The 19,087-nt window shown below is 33.5% G+C and overlaps 1 protein-coding gene and 1 pseudogene across 2 annotated transcripts in view; one reads left to right on the top strand and one right to left on the bottom strand.

Annotated features, from left to right (window-relative positions):
• Positions 1-9,790, bottom strand: part of LOC133081603 (NAD-dependent protein deacetylase sirtuin-7-like) — a 76,447-nt pseudogene extending 66,657 nt beyond the window's left edge.
• The window catches only part of ERBB4 (erb-b2 receptor tyrosine kinase 4), a 1,117,451-nt gene that overhangs the window by 420,761 nt on the left and 677,603 nt on the right, over positions 1-19,087 (top strand). For both annotated transcript variants that reach the window (XM_061187123.1, XM_061187117.1), the window contains exon 2: positions 13,150-13,301. In XM_061187123.1, the coding sequence (XP_061043106.1) occupies positions 13,150-13,301 (152 nt within the window). The remainder of the gene's footprint in view (positions 1-13,149; positions 13,302-19,087) is intronic.

Raw genomic sequence — 19,087 nt, 5'->3', positions numbered from 1 at the left:
TGCATTGTTTTCTTTACAAGATCTAGTCAGGTGGCAAATACATTTGAAAACTGAACATTTGCAAAGAATGTAACAGAGAATCTATTCTATTTTATCCTGGCAGAAAGTGTCAGTAGAAATCTGAAGTCTGTAATAAAAGATACTTGTTTGTAAAACTTACCCTAAAATACATATTATTTTTGTGTCAGGAATTAAAAATGAACCATGTTCAGAAAAGGCATTCTTCAAATTTTAAAAATTTATCAAATTTGTGCTGTGCTATGATAGGATTAAAAATAGTAGTATTTATTCCCATTCCACCTGTATCTCTAAGTAAACAGTAAGTAATTTAGTTTAAATTTTTAATTTATCTTCTAGATAATTTTTTTGTACATATGAACCTTGCCAGATACGAATATAAATACTTTTATTTTTATAATATAGAGCAATTATGTTTATTTGCACAGGCTCTCAAAAATTCACATTAAACTAAAATGACAATGCAAGTATTAAATGATTGTAAACCTTTAATTCAAGTCTTTTTTTCTTGTTACCAGCCTATTTTATATTATCAAAGGAAATCATAGATTATTCTTTACTTTTAAAATTGAACCTGATGCTATAGAACTCCTATGGCTTAGTGTTGAATGTGTTGTTTTTGATACCTGTATTACTGACTTGTCTTAGGTAAAGTAAACAAAGGAACTTGTAACACATTTTGGCATTTATTCCTTTGTTATCATTACCTAAAACTTTTGACAAAACCATAACAAGGAAAAGTTCAAATATGTTACCACTATGTAGTAAATATTGTATCCTTATATATATATATTTTTTTTAAATAAATTTATTTATTTAATTTTTGGCTGTGTTGGGTCTTCGTTGCTGTGCACGGGCTTTCTCTAGTTGCGGCGAGCAGGGGCTACTCTTTGTTGTGGTGCGCGGGCTTCTCATTGCAGTGGCTTCTCTTGTTGCGGAGCACAGGCTCTAGGTGCACAAGCTTCAGTAGTTGTGGCACGCGGGCTCTAGAGTGCAGGCTCAGTAGTTGTGGCACACGGGCTTAGTTGCTCCGTGGCAGGTGGGATCTTCCTGGACCAGGGCTCGAATCCTTGTCCCCTGCATTGGCAGGTGGATTCTTAACCACTGCGCCACCAGGGAAGCCCCCTTATATATTTTTTTAAATATTTCTCTTAAATGTAAAAGACATTTCTAAAATCATGTCCAATAATAATAAAAAAGTTGTTAAACATCACCTTGGTTTTTAGATGTTATATTGAATGATGCATATTCCATTAGAAAGTTGAACTTTTACATTCAATGTCATATTAAAGATTTTAACTGCTGCTTCATTATAATAAAGCCTCCAAATAAGATATCAGATCTTTTTAAAAACTTTTATTTTATTTTTCCAACTCTATTGAGATATAATGGCATATAATATTGGATAAATTTAAGGTGTACAACGTGTGACTTTTATACACTTATATATTGCAAAGTGATTACCACTATAATGTTAGCTAGCACCACCATCACATCACATGATTATAATTTCTTTTTTGTGGTGAAAATATTGAAGGTCTATTCTCTTAGGAACTGTCAAGTATGTAATAGAGTATTGTTAATTATAATCATCATGCTGTACATTAGATCCCCAGAATTTATTCATTTTATAACTGGAGATTTGTATCATTTTATCAACATCTCCCCATTTCTCTCACCCCTGAGACCCTGGTGACCAAGACTCTCTGTTTCAGAAAACAATATGGAAATTTCTCAAAAACTTACAAATAGAACTACCATGTGATCCAGCAATCCTACTTTGGGGTAAATATCCAAAGGAAATGAAAATAGGATCTCAAAGAATATCAGATCTTTAGATCCAAAGATTAGTGAAACTTTCATGGGAAAACATTCCAAATTAAATGACTGTCCATGTAGTATCTGATGCCCTGTTAACTAACCCATGAGATCATGGAATGAGTAGGGAAGTTGCCAGTAATATTAGTAGTGTAATGTCTTGGTAATATCTCAAAACTATGGTAACAAATACCTGAAATAAATAAAATGAAGAAAAAAATGAAAAACCCACATGTTCAATCATAGAGTAATTAAGTCCTCAGGCTTAAATGGAATATATTTTAGTTATCAAAAATATGTCTATCTTGTCTGTGTCAGAACAATTACTCTTTGCCCTCTTTGACAAGTGAATGAGGACCTAGGCAGAGATATGCACAAACCTGGCTGACTGAATAAAATATTTGTAAGGTGTGGTGTTTCTTCAGATGTAGTTGCTACTGGGTATATTAGTAATATCATTTACTACTGTTACAGCCCTCCCAGAAAATTGTTTCTCACAAGTGATGTCCACCTTTTTAAAAATACTTCTAAGTGGAAAAAAATCCCACAGACTGCCACTTTAATTACAGTGAATGGTAAAGGTCTCACAGTGATAAGCCATTACAAACAGACTGGTCTTTATTACGTGCAAAGTGGTGGTTGAAAGCATGATAATCTAGGGAAGAAAGATGGTCGCTAATGTTTACGTACTTAGCTCCCACTGGCATTTTACCAGGTTGGAGGTTGGCACTGTCCCTCTTAATCTGAGCAAGTGCATCCAGATTCACAGCAAGACCTCAAGGAGAACCAGATGATGGGGCAGATGGCAGATGACTAATTTGGCAAGTCTTGATGAGTGGAAATTGTTTGCTTTAATTGCTTGTCAAGTCCAGTACCTACATTAAAGTTAAGGACCTAGCACTTCCACAGAAAAGGAAATACTACAAAGTAAATAAGAAGGACTCTTTGTGTGGGGAAAGGGAAGGGGGTGTGAAGAATGACAAAAAGGGCAGGGAGGGAATTATGACAAGATAGTGGTAAGGGGAATATTATTTCATCTAAGAATAGATGACAGAAATGTAATTTCTAAATCTGTAAAGTCTTTCTATTATGTTTTTCAACTTTCAATATAGGAATTTTTTGAGATATAATTTAAGAAAAATATAAAATATGTAAAGGCAGAAAAACAATAAAGAACAGGAACTAAAATTTATATTCAAGAAGTTACAAGTCAGTTTTTGATGACCCATATAATGCATTTAAAATAATTTTTAATTATTTTAATTTTACTAAACTTATCTTTGAAACACTAAATAAACAATACAATTATAACCTATTATATTGGGAAGACTAGATTAGAGTAGACCACTCACAAAACATATCATTGATGAACAGGAGATAATCATGTGCGATATTTACATCTATCATTTTTTGGTAGTCTTCAATGATGAGCTTTTTCCCCTTTGCAATATAATTTAGCAGTTTAAGCATCTTTGAGGGCATTTAGGGACTGTTGTAAGTAAACAATAGAGGTAAAATACAGCTCAATTAAATTTTAGATGGAGCAGCACATATATATATATAATCTATGGACTTGCCTTTCATCAGCCTGTATTATAGAATGCCTATGTCTTCCCTAGCTACAGCTCTATTAGTGAAGGTCTGTGATGCCAAATGCCCTTTTCATTTGGCTCAAGAATCCTTTAGAAAGTGATTTAGTTGATTTCAGCAGATTCCTGTTTTGTCACTTTGGGAGTCAGTAAAAGAGTGGTAGAAGATAAAGATTCAGAGAATACACTATAGGGTCACTTATTTTTTTTAAAAAAGATACTGATTTTTAGATTGAAAATATTTTATTTACAGTTTTATGTAATGTAAATTATAAACCAAATTTCCTACTTGATGTTAATTTTTTTCTTTAATACTTTTAGAGTTAATTATATAGAGTACAAATTTTATAAAATATAAACCCACTTCCATTATTTATCACTTTATGTGTGATGACATCTGGTACAAATATTTCTAAATCATTGATAGATATTTTCTAATATTAAAATAATGGTACAAATAAAAACAATAAATCTAGAAGTATATTAATGTTATAATGCATGATTACTAAGTGTGGTTAATTCCAGGAATATAAGAATGGTTCAGTATTTGGAACTCATTAATAATTTCAAAATTAGTGCAAATTTAATTAGCATTAATTGATAGCAAAAAATAGCAACATTCAACATTCAAATCTGAAATAAAAACCTGGTAAAGCCAGACCCTGGAACATATAACATAACAAAATATATGCCAAGCCAAGGAAAACATTTCTGTAAAGATCAGAACAGAGATAGAATTGACAACTATGCTTATTAATTGAAAAAAATTATCCTAGAAAGTCTAAGCAGTACCAGCCAAAAAAACAAAATAAAATAACGTGATTGAAGACTAGATAAATCAAGAACCTCAATGAAGAAAACTAATTAGAAATTACAAGGATTTAGCAATGTAGCCAAGTTTTGAGGGGGGGGAAAAGAAATACCAGAGTCATCAAGAGTTTTAAAAATATGTAATAATAATAAGCAATTCAAAAATGTAACTAAAATTATTCAAAGACGGCAAGCATAAAATGCCTAAGAAAAAATATATTAAGAATGTTTTATGATTTATATAAAGGGGCATATTTAACTCTGTTAAACATACAAGCCAACTTGAGTGTGTGTGTGTTTTAATTTACATACAGTAAAACTGACTTTTTTTGGTGTACAGTTCTCTGAGTTTTAATCCATGTATACTATGTAATCACCACCACAGTCAGTATGCAGAAGAATTCTGCCATCTCCTAAATTCCCCTCATGATCTTTCAGTCAAATCCTCTCTCAGATACCCATCTTCTGGCAACCGCTGATTTGTTCTCCATCCTTTGTAGTTTTGTCTTTCTCCAAAATGTCATACCAGTGGAATCGTATAGTATGTAGCCTTTTGAGCCTGCTTCTTTCAGTCAGCATAATGCCTTTGGGAATTTTCCCTGTTGATATAGCAATCATCTGTTCATTTTTATTGCTGACTAGATATTCATGAAATAGATATACCATAGTTTGTTAGCATTCAGCCATTGAAGGACATTTGGGTTGTTTCCAATTTTGGTGAATTTGAGTGGAGTTCTGATAAACACTCATGTACACATTTTTATGTGAACATAATTTTCATTTATCTAGGGATGTACTTATAAATGGGATTGCTGGATAACTTGATAAGTGTTTAACTTTATAACTTTATATGATGTTGCCACAGTGTGACCTCCTCAAAAGCACCCATTGAATGCAACTCATTACTTAGTGTAGAGTAGCTTTTGTTTTTTTTTTAAATTTTATTTATTTATTTATTTTTGGCTGTGTTGGGTCTTCGTTTCTGCGCGAGGGCTTTCTCTAGTTGCGGCAAGTGGGGGCCACTCCTAATCGCGGTGCGCAGGCCTCTCACTATCGCGGCCTCTCTTGTTGCAGAGCACAGGCTCCAGACGCGCAGGCTCAGTAATTGTGGCACACTGGCCTAGTTGCTCCGCGGCATGCGGGATCTTCCCAGACCAGGGCTCGAACCCTTGTCCCCTGCATTGGCAGGCAGATTCTCAACCACTGCACCACTAGGGAAGCCCCAAGTAGGTTTTATTTTTTATCATTTAAAAAAATTTTTATTTTATATTGGAGCACAGTTGATTAGCAATGTTGTATTAGCTTCAGGTGTACAGCAAAATGATCTAGTTCTACATATACATGTATCTATTCTTTTTCAAATTCTTTTCCCATTTAGATTATTATAGAATATTGAGCAGTGTTCCCTGTGCTATACAATAGGTCCTTGTTGTTTATCTGTTTTAAATATAGCAATGTATACATGTCAATCCCAAACTCCCAATCTATCCCTCGTCCCCCACCCTTCCCCCCGATAACTATGTTTGTTCTCTAAGTCTGAGTCTGTTTCTGTTTTGTAAATAAGTTCATTTGCATCACTTTTTTTCTTAGATTCCACATATAAGTGATGTCATATGATATTTGTCTTTCTCTGTCTGACTTCATTTAGTATGATAATCTCCAGGTCCATCCATGTTGCTGCAAATGGCATTATTTCATTTTTAATGGCCGAGTAATATTCCATTGTATATATGTACCACATCTTCTTTATCCAGTCATTCTGTCAATGGACATTTAGGTTGCTTCCATGTCTTGACTATTGAAAACAGCACTGCAATGGACATTGGGGTGCCTGTATCCTTTCAGACCATGTTTTTCTGTGGCTATATGCCCAGGACTGGGATTGCTAGTTCATATGTTAGCTCTGTTTTTACTTTCTTAAGGAACCTCCATACTGTTCTCCATAGTGGCTGTACCAATTTAAATTCCCAACAGTGTAGAGTAGGTTTTAAGTAAGTATTTTAGAAATAAATTCAATCATAGAATTTTCGAGCTGGAAGGAAACATAAAGAAAAGAGAAAATTGGACCCAATGAGAAGAAAATAATTGTCCCAATTTACACAGCTAGAAAATGTTGGAGCAATGGCATCCTGACCTTCACTGCCCTTGCCCAGTGCTCATTCCACATAACTCCAAGTAACGAAGTGACTTGCTCAAGTTCATTCAGCTCTTAAAAATAGAAGGACCAGCATTTGATACTGGCTTAATTATTTCTCCAAGGTCCATTTTATTTATTCAACAGGTATTGACTGAGAGTCTGCTATGTGTCTTCTCTTTAGGTGTTGAGCAGAGAAGGGCCTCTGACGACGGAGCTTGCATTCTAATGTAGAGACATATAATAAACAAGTAAACAAGCAAGTGTATAATATAATTTCAGATAGCAGTAAAACAAAAATAAAGAAGGCAAAGAAGACAGAGCATGATGAATGGGAACCTGGTATCTATTTTAGATAAGATAGTCAGAGAAGGCTTTTCTGAAAGAGTGACATTTGAGCAAAGATCTGGATATACGTTCTACAGGCTATGGTAGGAAGTTTGGATTTTATAATAAATGTGATTAGAAGCCAAGGGTTGTTTTCAGTGATGGAGTGATGTGAATGATTCATGTTTTTAGAAAGATCACTCTGGCCTCTGTGCAAAGATTAACAGGGGCAAGTAGGGAAAGTAAGAAGTTAGTTAAGAGGCTGCTTTCAAAGTCCAGGGTAGATATAGCCTTGGTGGCTTGGATTAAAAGGCTATAGTAGAGGAAGTAGCAAATTTGGCCCTATTTCAGTACATATGTTGAACATAGAGCTGCAAAACTTCTTTGTGTAACTATAATAGCACTCAATAGTCACTGAAAATGTATGCTACTTCTGATATTCTCTTTAATTATTTTATATTTTTTAATGATTTTTAAATGCCCAACAATGTACATTAAACTAAAGCATATTTATTATGGTAACATTTCTGAAAGAGAAAGTACTTAGTGTTAAATCAGATAAAAAAAATTAGAGAACTTTTATCAGGTTACCAAATATTTTTATGCAGACAGTCCCTGAATGGTGCATACACAATATATACATAACTTACATATACTGCTTGCTGCTTTCCTTACTATGTGCCATGTACAACTTCATGAGCCCTTACAAAAGACCTTGGGCATTTTAATCAATATACATTTTTTCATGATACTAGGTCAACAGTAGATGCTAAATAAATAATTATTCATTTCTTAATATCTCACATAGGCATCTGATTTGAAAGTCAGGCAATATTTTGATTTAATTTTTTTTCCCTCTTTTCATCTTGAGTAAGCAAATGGAGTGCTGGTTTCCACAGCCGTAAGCGTGGAGGCAATAATTGATTTTTAGTATTAATATGGATATTGCTAATGTTTCTTCTTTGTGCTTCTAATATATTTGCCCCATGAATAAATGAATAATTTTGTTAACCAACCTTTTTATATTGCTACAAACTCCTAATTATAGTCTTAATTTTTTACTGAATGAGGATCATGTAGTTCACTCACTGTTGGATGTAAATCTTAAGACTAAAAAGTCCATGTTTGCAACTATAGCTGCATTTGTGATGGAATCAATACTAAATAGAATAATCGGTGATTTTATTAAGGCCTCACATATAGCTTTACTCCTGGAGTTACAGTTGAAATGAAAACTCTAGGGAGTACATGTAAATTCGGGATTTCTGAAGCTTGATTATTGTAAGCTTATAGTTTAAGGACTTTATAATAGTGTTGGCAAAGGGGGCTGAATTTTGTTAAACTTGTTTTGGCTGGTGAAAAAGATTTTTCAATTTTGTCTGATAAACAGCTTTGTGAAATCAATGAAACTTGATGGTTTAAGCATTGTCTTGTATACATTGCCTGATTGTAAAATCGATTGACAAATGGAAGTTGCGAGGCATTCAGTGAAGGCTTCATGAAGAGAAATACAAATGATTTTTATGCATCTATCCAAACTAGTTCTTTTAAAATCAAGTCCGTCTTTCAAGATGAAAGTTATGAGGAATATTATACTCGTTACAGATAGCTTTACTCAAACATAAATATAAAGGAAAGTCTCACTGAGACAAAAAATATTTCCTAACTGGAACCATGTATAGTAAAAACTCCAAAAATCAGAATGTTTGGAGAATAGAGTATTCTGATTATTTAGAATTTGTTTACTGTATGATTTTTTGTTGTTACTGAAAGATATTTTTAAATATACTTATTCCAATTTTCTGTTTTCATATGGTATATAAAAATACAGCTGATCATTTATTGAACATGGGAACTTTTCTGAATTGAGGGTTATTTTCTGAATACAAGTTATAATTGTTTTTATGGCAATTAACATTATCAAATAACTCATTTGGTTATTACTACCCTTCGAGGGCAGTATTGTTACCCCATTTGAAAGATGAAGTAGCTAAGGGTTAGAGAGGGAGAGTCATCTGTCCCTGGGTACACGGTTAACCAAAAGATGGAGACCAGATTAGAATCCGGGTCAGTCCTAATTCTTAACAACTCAGCTAAGTTCCTGTGTGCGCAGAACCAGATACTTGCTCAAAGGTTCTGCAATGTGGAACCTCCCGGACAGGGGTCCTCTTACCCCCCTCTGGGATCTCAGGTGTCCCTATTCTTTGCCAGTTCCTGCAAACACTCAGTGTCTTCCAGAGGCGTGGCTAATCAGTTAACTCAGTCACACCCATTCACTGTATGGGGCACCTACTATACACCAGACTTTAGAGAGAGAGGCATGGTCTCTGCCCTCAAGGAGCTGCAGGCCACCTCACCACGTGACTGGAAACCACGCCCCCTCCTTGGCTACCAGCAAATGAGCACAGATGGGCCACTTACCGAGAGAGCACTGCTGAGTCCCTTCAGTTGAGAAATTGCAGAATTCAGCGAGAAGTCCTCTGTGAAATGGGCAGTCACCTACTGGTAAAAGTTAAATTATTCACTTTGTTCAAATTTCCTTTAAGCTTTCCACAGAAAAATTGAATTACCCAAAAAATGTGAAACTAAATGCATGCAATAAAAGATATTTATAAATGTAAAAAAAAAAAAAAAAACTTTCTTGCAAAGCACTATGCTATACAGCTCAGCAGATACAAAATAATGATTAATATATTGCATCTGTCCTCAAAGAGTTTATAGCCTTTGTAGGTCTCTTATATAACAGATTATTGTAATAATAATTAATAATAACAATTTAATATTATATATTCTTTTCATATATGCAGAATGAGAAGCATGAAAAAATGCATAGGCATTACAGTTATATTGATAGATTTTCTCCCAAAATTTGTTTAAGCTTTTATAGAAAAGGTCAGAATACACTAAATATTTTAGAAATCTTTTCATTTAGATGTTTACATATTGATTTTTATATATTGATATTAAAGTGTGGGTTTTATTTCCGACTGAAAGAAACTTGTACAACAAAAACGATACATAAATTGCAATGTGGCATTATATACATTTTAGAAATGGTGAGCAAGTTTCTTAATCGATGTTTAATTACCCCCATCGGTAGTTGCATTAAAATATAAGCTTGTCCTCCTTGGAATTTAAAATAATTGAAATCTATATTTCATAAACCCATATAATAGTACCTTTTCTCAGCAGACATTTTACAAGTTATAAAGCTGCTGTGAGCAATAAAAATAAAGATTGTGGATCAGGAGTGGTTTTTAGAGTCTCTACAGTTTATTGAAAAAAAAAAGTGAGACTTTGATCTTGATGGAGAAGGATCATATACCGGAATCAATTGCTTCTTGTTCTCCTGCTTATGTTGAGTATTACTGTACTTATCAATAGAAGTTTATTTTTTTCATAATGTTTGTTAGTTTTAGTAATAAGGGAAACTTCCACAGAACCAGTAAAATTTTCAGATGATCAAGAATGATTTGGTAGTTTTATTACGATTGGAATAAATTCAGTTAAACAACAAGACAGAATAGTTAAAATTACTTAAGGTCAGAAGCATATAACTTAATTTGAATTTAATCCTTCCTACGTATAATATTTTAGCAGCCAGGACCAAAATTCACTATTATCTTGATGTTAATGATAATAAACATGATTAATAAACATGTAAACAGGTTTGTTTGAAAATCCTGGTTCCTTTAGCTCATTTCTCAGCCAGTCTCTAGAGTGTGTGCCTCATTCTTATGCTCCAAGATGGCGGTTCAAGTTTTAACCATCACATCTCCATTCCAGGCAGCAGATTGGAGGAAGGTGTGGGGAAGAAAGGAGTCAAAGTTAGGCTCCAATCATGCTTTAAATAAAGTTCTGGGAGAGTGTCATACAACATGTTAGAACTTAGTCCCTTGCAAAGTTTACCTCCAAGAGGAGCAGAGAAATGTAATCTTTATTTGGGGTGGCCACAAGCCCAGCTAAAATTGTGCAGTCTGTTACTGTGAAGGAAGAAGAGAATGGATATTGAGGATTCTAGAAGTCTTTGTATCCATCCTTATCACTACAAAAAGTACATTCTCAAGGGCAACAAATGAGTTCCAGCATGGTGTATGAGGACTCTGACATTCAGAAGGGAGAATGGGGAGAGTAACTTCAAGGTGATAAACTAATCGAACCCTGGAGTATGGAAATGATTTTTAATGTTTCTTTAAATGTGAGATTTCAGGTAGAAATAGTCTGAAGATTGTATATCCTAGGGCATCTTTAACAAAGTACCACAGTCTAGGTGGCTTAAAACAATAATAATTTATTCTTTCACAGTTCTGGAGGCTAAAAGTCTAGTATCAAGGTGTCAGTAAGGTCAAGCTCCCTCTGAGACTCACGGTAGAATCTTTCCTTGCCTCTTCCTAGCTTCTGGTGTTGGCCATCAATTGCTGGCATCCCTTGGTTTGCAGCTGCATCACTCCCATCTTTACCTCTGTGGTCACATGGCTTTCCCCCTGTGCGTCTTGATGTTCACAGGGTGTTTTCCTCTTAGAGGGACATTGAATATGTTGGGTTAGAGCCTATTCTAACGTACTCATCCTACCTTAATTTCATAAACCATATTTCCAAACAAGGTCACATTCACAGGTGCCAGGGGTTAGGACTTCAATATATCTCTTAGAGGGACACAATTCCACTTATAAAAGAGTATTTCTAGAAAATATACTGTTTGATGTGGTTTAGAAATCCAGACAAGAAGAGTTTGTGTTTTATTTTTGTTTTTATAATGAACTTCCACTATGGTTAGAGGTCTATGTTATTCTTGAAGACTTTTAGATCCAGATTTTTGTTATTTTAGATGTGTCAATAGGCAAAAACAGGCTATATGGTGGCCCTAATTATTTAGAATATACCAATCTAGATTTTTTTTTTTCCTTTCTGTATTGAAACTTATCCCCTTGAGCACCACATCAAGCCTCATGTCTTCTTTGTCATTCCTGTGGAGATGACACACAAATGTATATTTGACATCATTACTAAGCTCTTTTTCTAGTGTCTTCAGTGTTTACTACATATATCTTGTCTTAAGTTTGGTGTATACCATGTAACGTACTCAAAGATGTTTCATTCACAATTCATTTTTTTAACTTTACACACTTATTACAAGATTCATAATAGAGTTTTTTCAGTCTATTGAAGATTAGAATTGGTGCATTAAATGGTAGAGTTGGTGCATTAAATTGTTCAGGTAGCTATGCAAACCATGAGAAGTAATAACTAAAACTCTGACTTCTGGACGACAGGAAAGATACATACACACACAACCTAAAAAACACAGATGTGTGTATACTCATGAGCTTATATATAAACATTCAAAATCCACCCCCCAAAGATGGCAGATTGAGAACATTTATTAACAGTCTATTTTACCTCAGAACACTAATGAATACACAACGACCCAGTTGATATTGATAAAAGTTTATAATTCAGTACATATTCTGTTTGTAGTGTATGTTTATAAATGTTTCAATCTAAGTTGTTTAATATTTGTATTTTAAAAGGTAGCATTTTTGAGGGCTTAAAGCATAAGTTTTAACTCTGTAGAAAATTTACTGACTAAGATCAGATTACTTTGCAATACAAAAATATTTTTTAAATAAAATTGTTACTTTTATCATCTTTCGATTTTGATTTACTTCCGTAGGTAGAAAATAGAGTAAATTACAAATTTGAAAGAAAATCTTGTTTGAGTGAAATTAAATGTATTTACATGCTTTATATGCCCACAGAAAATGTGATTATTTTAAGTTTATCTCCTTGCTATATGTTTCTGTGGAACCCATGCTTTCTTACTCTCTGTGGTTAGTACATACATTTTATGAATGTAAATGTATGATGTCACTTATATGTGGAATCTAAAGAAGCTGAACTCATAGAAACAAAGAGAAGAATGGTGGTTACCAGGGACTTGGGGATGAAGAAATGACGAGATTTTTGTCAAAAAGTACTAACTTCCAGTTATAAGATGAATAAGTTTGGGGGTCTAATGTGTAACACGGTGATTACAGTTAACAATACTGTATTATATACTTGAAAGTTGCTGGGAGAGTAAATCTTAAATGTTCTCACCACACACACACGCGCACACACACACACACGCAACAATGGTAATCAGGTGACATGACGGTGATGTTCGCTAATGCTATGGTGGTAATCATTTTGCAATATATAAGTGTATCAAAACCGCATGCGTACACCTTAAACTTACGTAATGTTATATGTCAATTATAATTCAGTAAAGCTGGAAAAAATAAAAGTGAAGATATTTATCAGTGTTTGGGTTATGGGTCTTAATAACATTCAAAATATTTTAATTCAGGGAATTGGAGTAGATTGTTGTGGAAGAGAGCTGAGGGAAATTTTGTCATGGTGCATGTCATATAAAGTTTACATAACTTCCCATGTTTCTTCTTGTCTTGGCAGTGTGCGCAGGAACAGAGAATAAGTTGAGCTCTCTCTCTGACCTGGAACAGCAGTACCGAGCCTTGCGCAAATACTATGAGAACTGTGAGGTAGTCATGGGCAACCTGGAGATAACCAGCATCGAGCACAACCGGGACCTCTCTTTTCTGCGGGTAAAGCTGTCTCTTTGTCTTCTTTCTTTGTAAATGCACAGTGGTGTCACAATGCATAAAGACAGACCAGCTTCTTGTACCTGATGGTTATGTTTGTCTGCCCTGCCTGGCAGTGTTCATGACTGTAGACATGTAGAAGAGATGCCAAGGCACACCCAGGAAAAGAAAAAGAGTAACAATGGCATCATGATTGACACCCTAGTTTAGAACAGTTACTGTTGCCCTAAGATTGATAGAAGATTCTGTCAGGGTGTGGGACATGACTTCTAGCAAGTGTGTCTTTTTCTGAATGGCAGGCAAGAGGAAAACTTTAGGCTGTGGGCTAGGAGCATCAGAGGGCCAATCAGATAAGAGTTGGTAACTTGAGCTAGTAATCTCCTTCTCTGCCCCGTTCTGTCACTTTGGAAATTTTAAACTATTTCATATTACCATAATGAGAGTAATACTGTTAACTTTAGAAGGAAAATGACATCTGTTTTTGAAAGCCAACAAATTATTTAGAGTCGTAGGAAATCACAAGTACTTATATAAGTTGATATATGCATGCACACAAATGCACACGTGCATATATGAAGTAACCCAGATACAAGTCCTTTTACAGACTTGCTTTTGGGGCTCTCATTTATCCTTATTCTGTTAAACCTGTTATTAGTACTTAATGCCTACAGTTTCTTAAGTTTTGCTTCATCCGGAACAGGTATAGGAAAATCCGAACTTCAAAGAGACTTTGACGAAGTGAGATGAGGATGCAGTGTTTTGTATAACTAATAATTTATTCTTCATAAAAGAATTAATAAGATTATTTTAAATAATAGCATCCCTAGAATATATGCAATCTTATTTTCAATATTATTTACACACTTCTCAGGAGCACTGTCTTATATAAATAAAGACATAAATAATGTTTTGAATACTGATACAGTAAACTATTTAGTAGATAGTAAATTAGAGAACTATGATAATTTTAATCATTCCATACTTAGATAAGAAGTAAAAAACAGTCATTTTGAAATACTTTGAATGTAATAAAAATGTCTAGAAGTGATAACCTCAGAAAATGTACCACCTCAAAACTTAAATAACACTATGAGACATGATATCTGCTTTTAAAATGACTATCATACTAGTATTGATATAGGGAATTTCCGTATCGAGGTGTTTCCATATAGTATTGTTTGGTGATAGAACTCTAATTCTACAAGTTATGTAGCTTGTATTAACTATGGTGTTTAATTATGACATCTTTGTTTATCAAGAGTAGATAGTAAAAATTTATCTGAAGCCTTGAGTAAGAAGACCTAAAAAGAACTTAGCACTTTTTTTTTTTTTCTATTTTGGACTACCGTTTCAAGAAATGAACACATACAAGCTATCCTAGAACAACCTCTTCATAGCAGTGCATCTGAGTATTAGTTATTAAAATTTGCTTGCAAGATTCTAACCTGTCTTGATTATTTTCAGATAGAATTTATTCTTCAAAATCAAAATAAAAACTTGATGGTATATGAGCTGATTTGTAGATTTAGTTAGAAATGCCAAGAAACTCAATGATGTTGTAGAAAAGGAAAAGGAAAAGCTGAATTCTAAAACAGGGGAAATAGGTTACATGGTCTGTTAGAACAGAATAATATGAGAAAATTTAAAAAGGCAATCTAAGATGTTAGTTTTTCTTCTTATTCTTTCCTTGCTTTGTTTGCTCTAGATTTCACTGGCTTAACAAAAAATAGCATGAGTACTATGACAGTCTTTAAAATAAATAGCATGAAATTGTCTTGATTATTACATATTTTATTATTTTATCATTCTTAATCTCTTATAAGGTAACAGAATGATCAAAAATTGACTTTAGTCAATTTTAATCTTAGAAATATGAAAGTAGCATATAAATCTTTGGGCATCATGGTCTATACTGTTGGATATTCTACATTTTTAGGAACAATTCTGAAGTAAAAAAAAAAATAAGTTAATAGAATGAACAGATTTGGGAAAGAATAAAATAAGGAGGACCAAGATTTATACTTGGAGCAAGAAATAAGTTATTTCTTTAAAAAAGTAATTATTGGCTCCTAAGAAGCATCTCTAAAAATTCATATAAACTTTGTACTAACTCATGCACATATCTCAATTTTAATGTTTGTTTAATGATAGCTATAATAGATTTTCTTTTTGTTTTTGACTTACTAATAACATCTTATACTTTGTTCCTTTGGAAAATAATCATTTCTAATAGTGACATATATTCATTTACTCAGCAAATGGTCTTAGCCCAAGGATACAATAGCAAGTAATCTATTGTTCTTGGTTTCAACAATCTTGCGGTCTTGTAGAGGGTTACAGATGTGTAATAAATAATTACTGTATGTATGAGTGTGTGTGCATATATACATACAAAATTTTTTAGTTGCCAAGACTGAAATAGGAAGCCAGAATCAGAATGAAGGCATGGTCTTGTGTTAATGGTAAGCGTGGGTGCTGGGCAAAGAAAGGAATGGGTAATTCTGAAGGATTCAGGAAAGATTTCATCAGAAACATGCTTAGATTGAGTCATGAGAAAATGAATAGAGGCTCACAAAGTGGGTGGATGGAAGGGCATTCCAATGGGAGTAATATAAGTTAAGGCTTAGAAAGAAGGCCCTAAGTCAGAGTTAATAAATGTGTACCTAGTGTTATTGCTTTAGATACTGGACACATGCGTTCAAATGAATGAAACAGGGTTCTTCCTCTCATGGAACTTATAGTATAGTGTGGATGAAGATAAATTGGGGGATGGAATAAAATATTAAATTTGAGAGATAGAGACCCTTATACTATAGATAAATATCTAGGAAACATCAGCACCCAAATGACAAATTAGCATTTGGGGATAAGATGAAATAGTCAAGGGAGATTGACAAGTGTTAGTCCAAGAAGTAGTCCTAGGACAGAACTCTCTGGATTCCCATTCTCTGTTTTTTGGTGAGTCCCTGAAATTTAGGACTATTAGCTGAAATCTTCATTGTACTGCACTGGATGAGCCATTATTTGTAACTATACCTTAGAATATGCTAAAAGCTCTCCATTTAATATAAAATTTAATTCCTTCTGATAACTACATTATGGTTCATTTGTGTTTTTAGTAGCTTCCTTCCAAAGTACATAATCTGTTCGATATTGACACATTGCAATAAATAGAGCCCGTATAAAGGAAATCTAGTTATGTTACATTATGCTATCATTTATGATAAATTTTGAATTGTATGAGTGAATAGTAAACTTCCATTAACTTATCCTATGGATTACATAGCCCTCACATATATTTATAGAACTGTAATTCATTGAGTCGCTTTTTACAGAGATGTGCAATTTCCCTTCCTCTAAGAATGACGCATAACTATAAGGTGTTTAGAAAGACATCATAGATAGGGACTTTAAATTTCATTTTGGAATTTATTTCTGTCTTTAAGAAATTAAGAAAGTATTTTTGTTTTAAAAATATTTTCCATCCTTATTTTCGTCTCTATTAGCAAGGTCATAGTGTTTTTTTGTTGTTTGTTTTGTAAGAAACCACTCTAGTTTCTGTGATTCACGAGAGCAGGTTAACCATATACTCTGTTTACCTCTTTTACTATCTGAATAGTCAGTGTCTAGAACGGTGCCTAAAATATAGTAGGTTTTCATTAAGTCTTTGTTTAATGGACAAATGTGTTATTCTTAATATTTAATAATACTTAATTATAAATCGCTATTTTATATGTGGTATGTTCTCTAGATAAATATGTGGGACCCTCCTCATGTTATTTCAGTGCGACAGCTCCACAGGTCAGATGTGTGGGCATAAGACACAGGCTGGGTCAATCAGAATCCATTCCCATGAGGATTTGGAATTTTGACTAAGACCATTCAGTTTCTATATTAGTTAGCTTCTTGACCACTTGGGTACCAGAACACAGCTGTTTTTTCCTCATTGTTTGAGTGTCAGAGAGAGCTGTGAAAACAGCAGAATGGAGCCAACACACTGGAACTGACATAGAGACCAGAGCAAGAGATCGTTCACCCCAAATTAATAATGAAGGAGCCATTCATTTCCAGGTTCCAGTCTGCTTCTGAAGATTGGTTGCATTCCAGCCAATAGCATACTCTTGGAACTTGATAGTAGCCTTGAAGTGATTTCCCTTTTTTTCCTTAAACTAGATAGGTTTGTTTTCTTTCACTGATACTAAAATATCTTATCTAGTATATCTCCCAAGATCTCAAGAACACAGCAGAAGTGGGCCTTTGAAATTGGATTGAAGATGTGCTTATATATAATCAAAAAAAAACAACAACGCTGTAATGTTTTGTAGATACTTTCTTAATCTTTGTTATATATATGTTATTAAAATACTTTGAAATGCATTCTTTCAAGATGGTTTTATTATATCAAACTTGATGCTTATCTCTGTATACACCTTTTAACCCAGCTTTGTTGTAACCTCAGGTTTTTATATTTTTTTTGGGGAAAAAAAAAATCTAGTTGATAGTACTTAAATTTAGACCCCTGAGACACTGTATAGTTGGCTAGAAAAAAGCCCTAAAACTTACTTACTGTGTACTTTATCACCGTCACAAGGTTAAGACTTATAATAGAAAACAGCAAGGCATAAAAATCACAGATTTGCGCTATTGTCTTACACTTTGTGAACTCTCTAAAACAAGATGAAATGTAGCAAGTAATGAGAATGAACCATTAGACCTTTTACCCTCATTAAAATTCTTGAGGGTTTCTCTCCTTTGTCATCCCATTGGTCTTCCTTGCTACTGCTGGCATTCAGTAACTCAGAGCTTCTAACAAGGTGCCTGACCTGCTAGCTTTTGTACTTTAAGTTTATTTTCTCTGTTTTATATATTCACTTTAAGCAAATAATTTTTAAGTGCCAAATAAGTGTAAGGCAGTGTGATGTATAATGTAGAGTATATATAAGGAATGTTAATACCTATCTTCAACCATTGTTATAATAGGTAATCACTTAATCTGTGGCTTGAATTTAGTTGTTTGCAAATTGTTTTGGAAAAAGTGTATGTTAAGAAGAGATGAAAAGATACATTTATTTAGCAGTTGATCCATTGACCTGGAATACTACAATGCCAGTAATTCATTGGACTTCTGCGTGCTCCAGTCTAGAAACCTTAAATCTTAATGATTAAACATGTCTTTTATTACTGAAAAATAAATAAAATAAATTGATACATTAAGATATCTTTTCAAAGAGCAGCATTACTATTCTGTTATTGGTAGCAAAAGGCAATGACTTTGAAAGAGTCAGAAAGTATAGTTTTTTAAAGCAAAAAGCTTTTAAAAGTATCTACTCTCAGGTAATGAATAACACATGTTGCAATGGGAATGCAACAAATTTTGAAAAAGAAAGTCTTCTTTTATTGTATATTTGACAGAGCTATAGGGAGTTTTTTGAGTATATAAGAAACAGTGCCATCTAACACTGCCTATTTTTGAAAAATAAAGCTTGTGTTATTTCTTTATAGAAATCATATAAGTAGTTCATTTTTTTCTTTACTAAAGAAAAGTCCTATTCTTAAATTCAAATATTATCTTTGTCTTTTAGTTAATAATATTTTATAATGCTATGGACCTATCATCCTCTTTTATTTTATATATATATATATATATATATTTTTTTTTTTTTTTTTTTTATGTATGAGGATGTTGCTTTTTCAACCACTCTCCATAAGACATGAAATTTGCATCATTTTCCCCGTGCTGGTAATGGACCTATTATACATTACTTCATTTTCATACTTACGCATAGTTA

Source organism: Eubalaena glacialis, chromosome 1, assembly GCF_028564815.1.
Source record: "Eubalaena glacialis isolate mEubGla1 chromosome 1, mEubGla1.1.hap2.+ XY, whole genome shotgun sequence".
Taxonomy (NCBI): Eukaryota; Metazoa; Chordata; class Mammalia; order Artiodactyla; family Balaenidae; genus Eubalaena; species Eubalaena glacialis.
The sequence above is the reverse complement of the archived record's forward strand: the minus strand, read 5'-3'. Positions and strand labels throughout refer to the sequence as shown.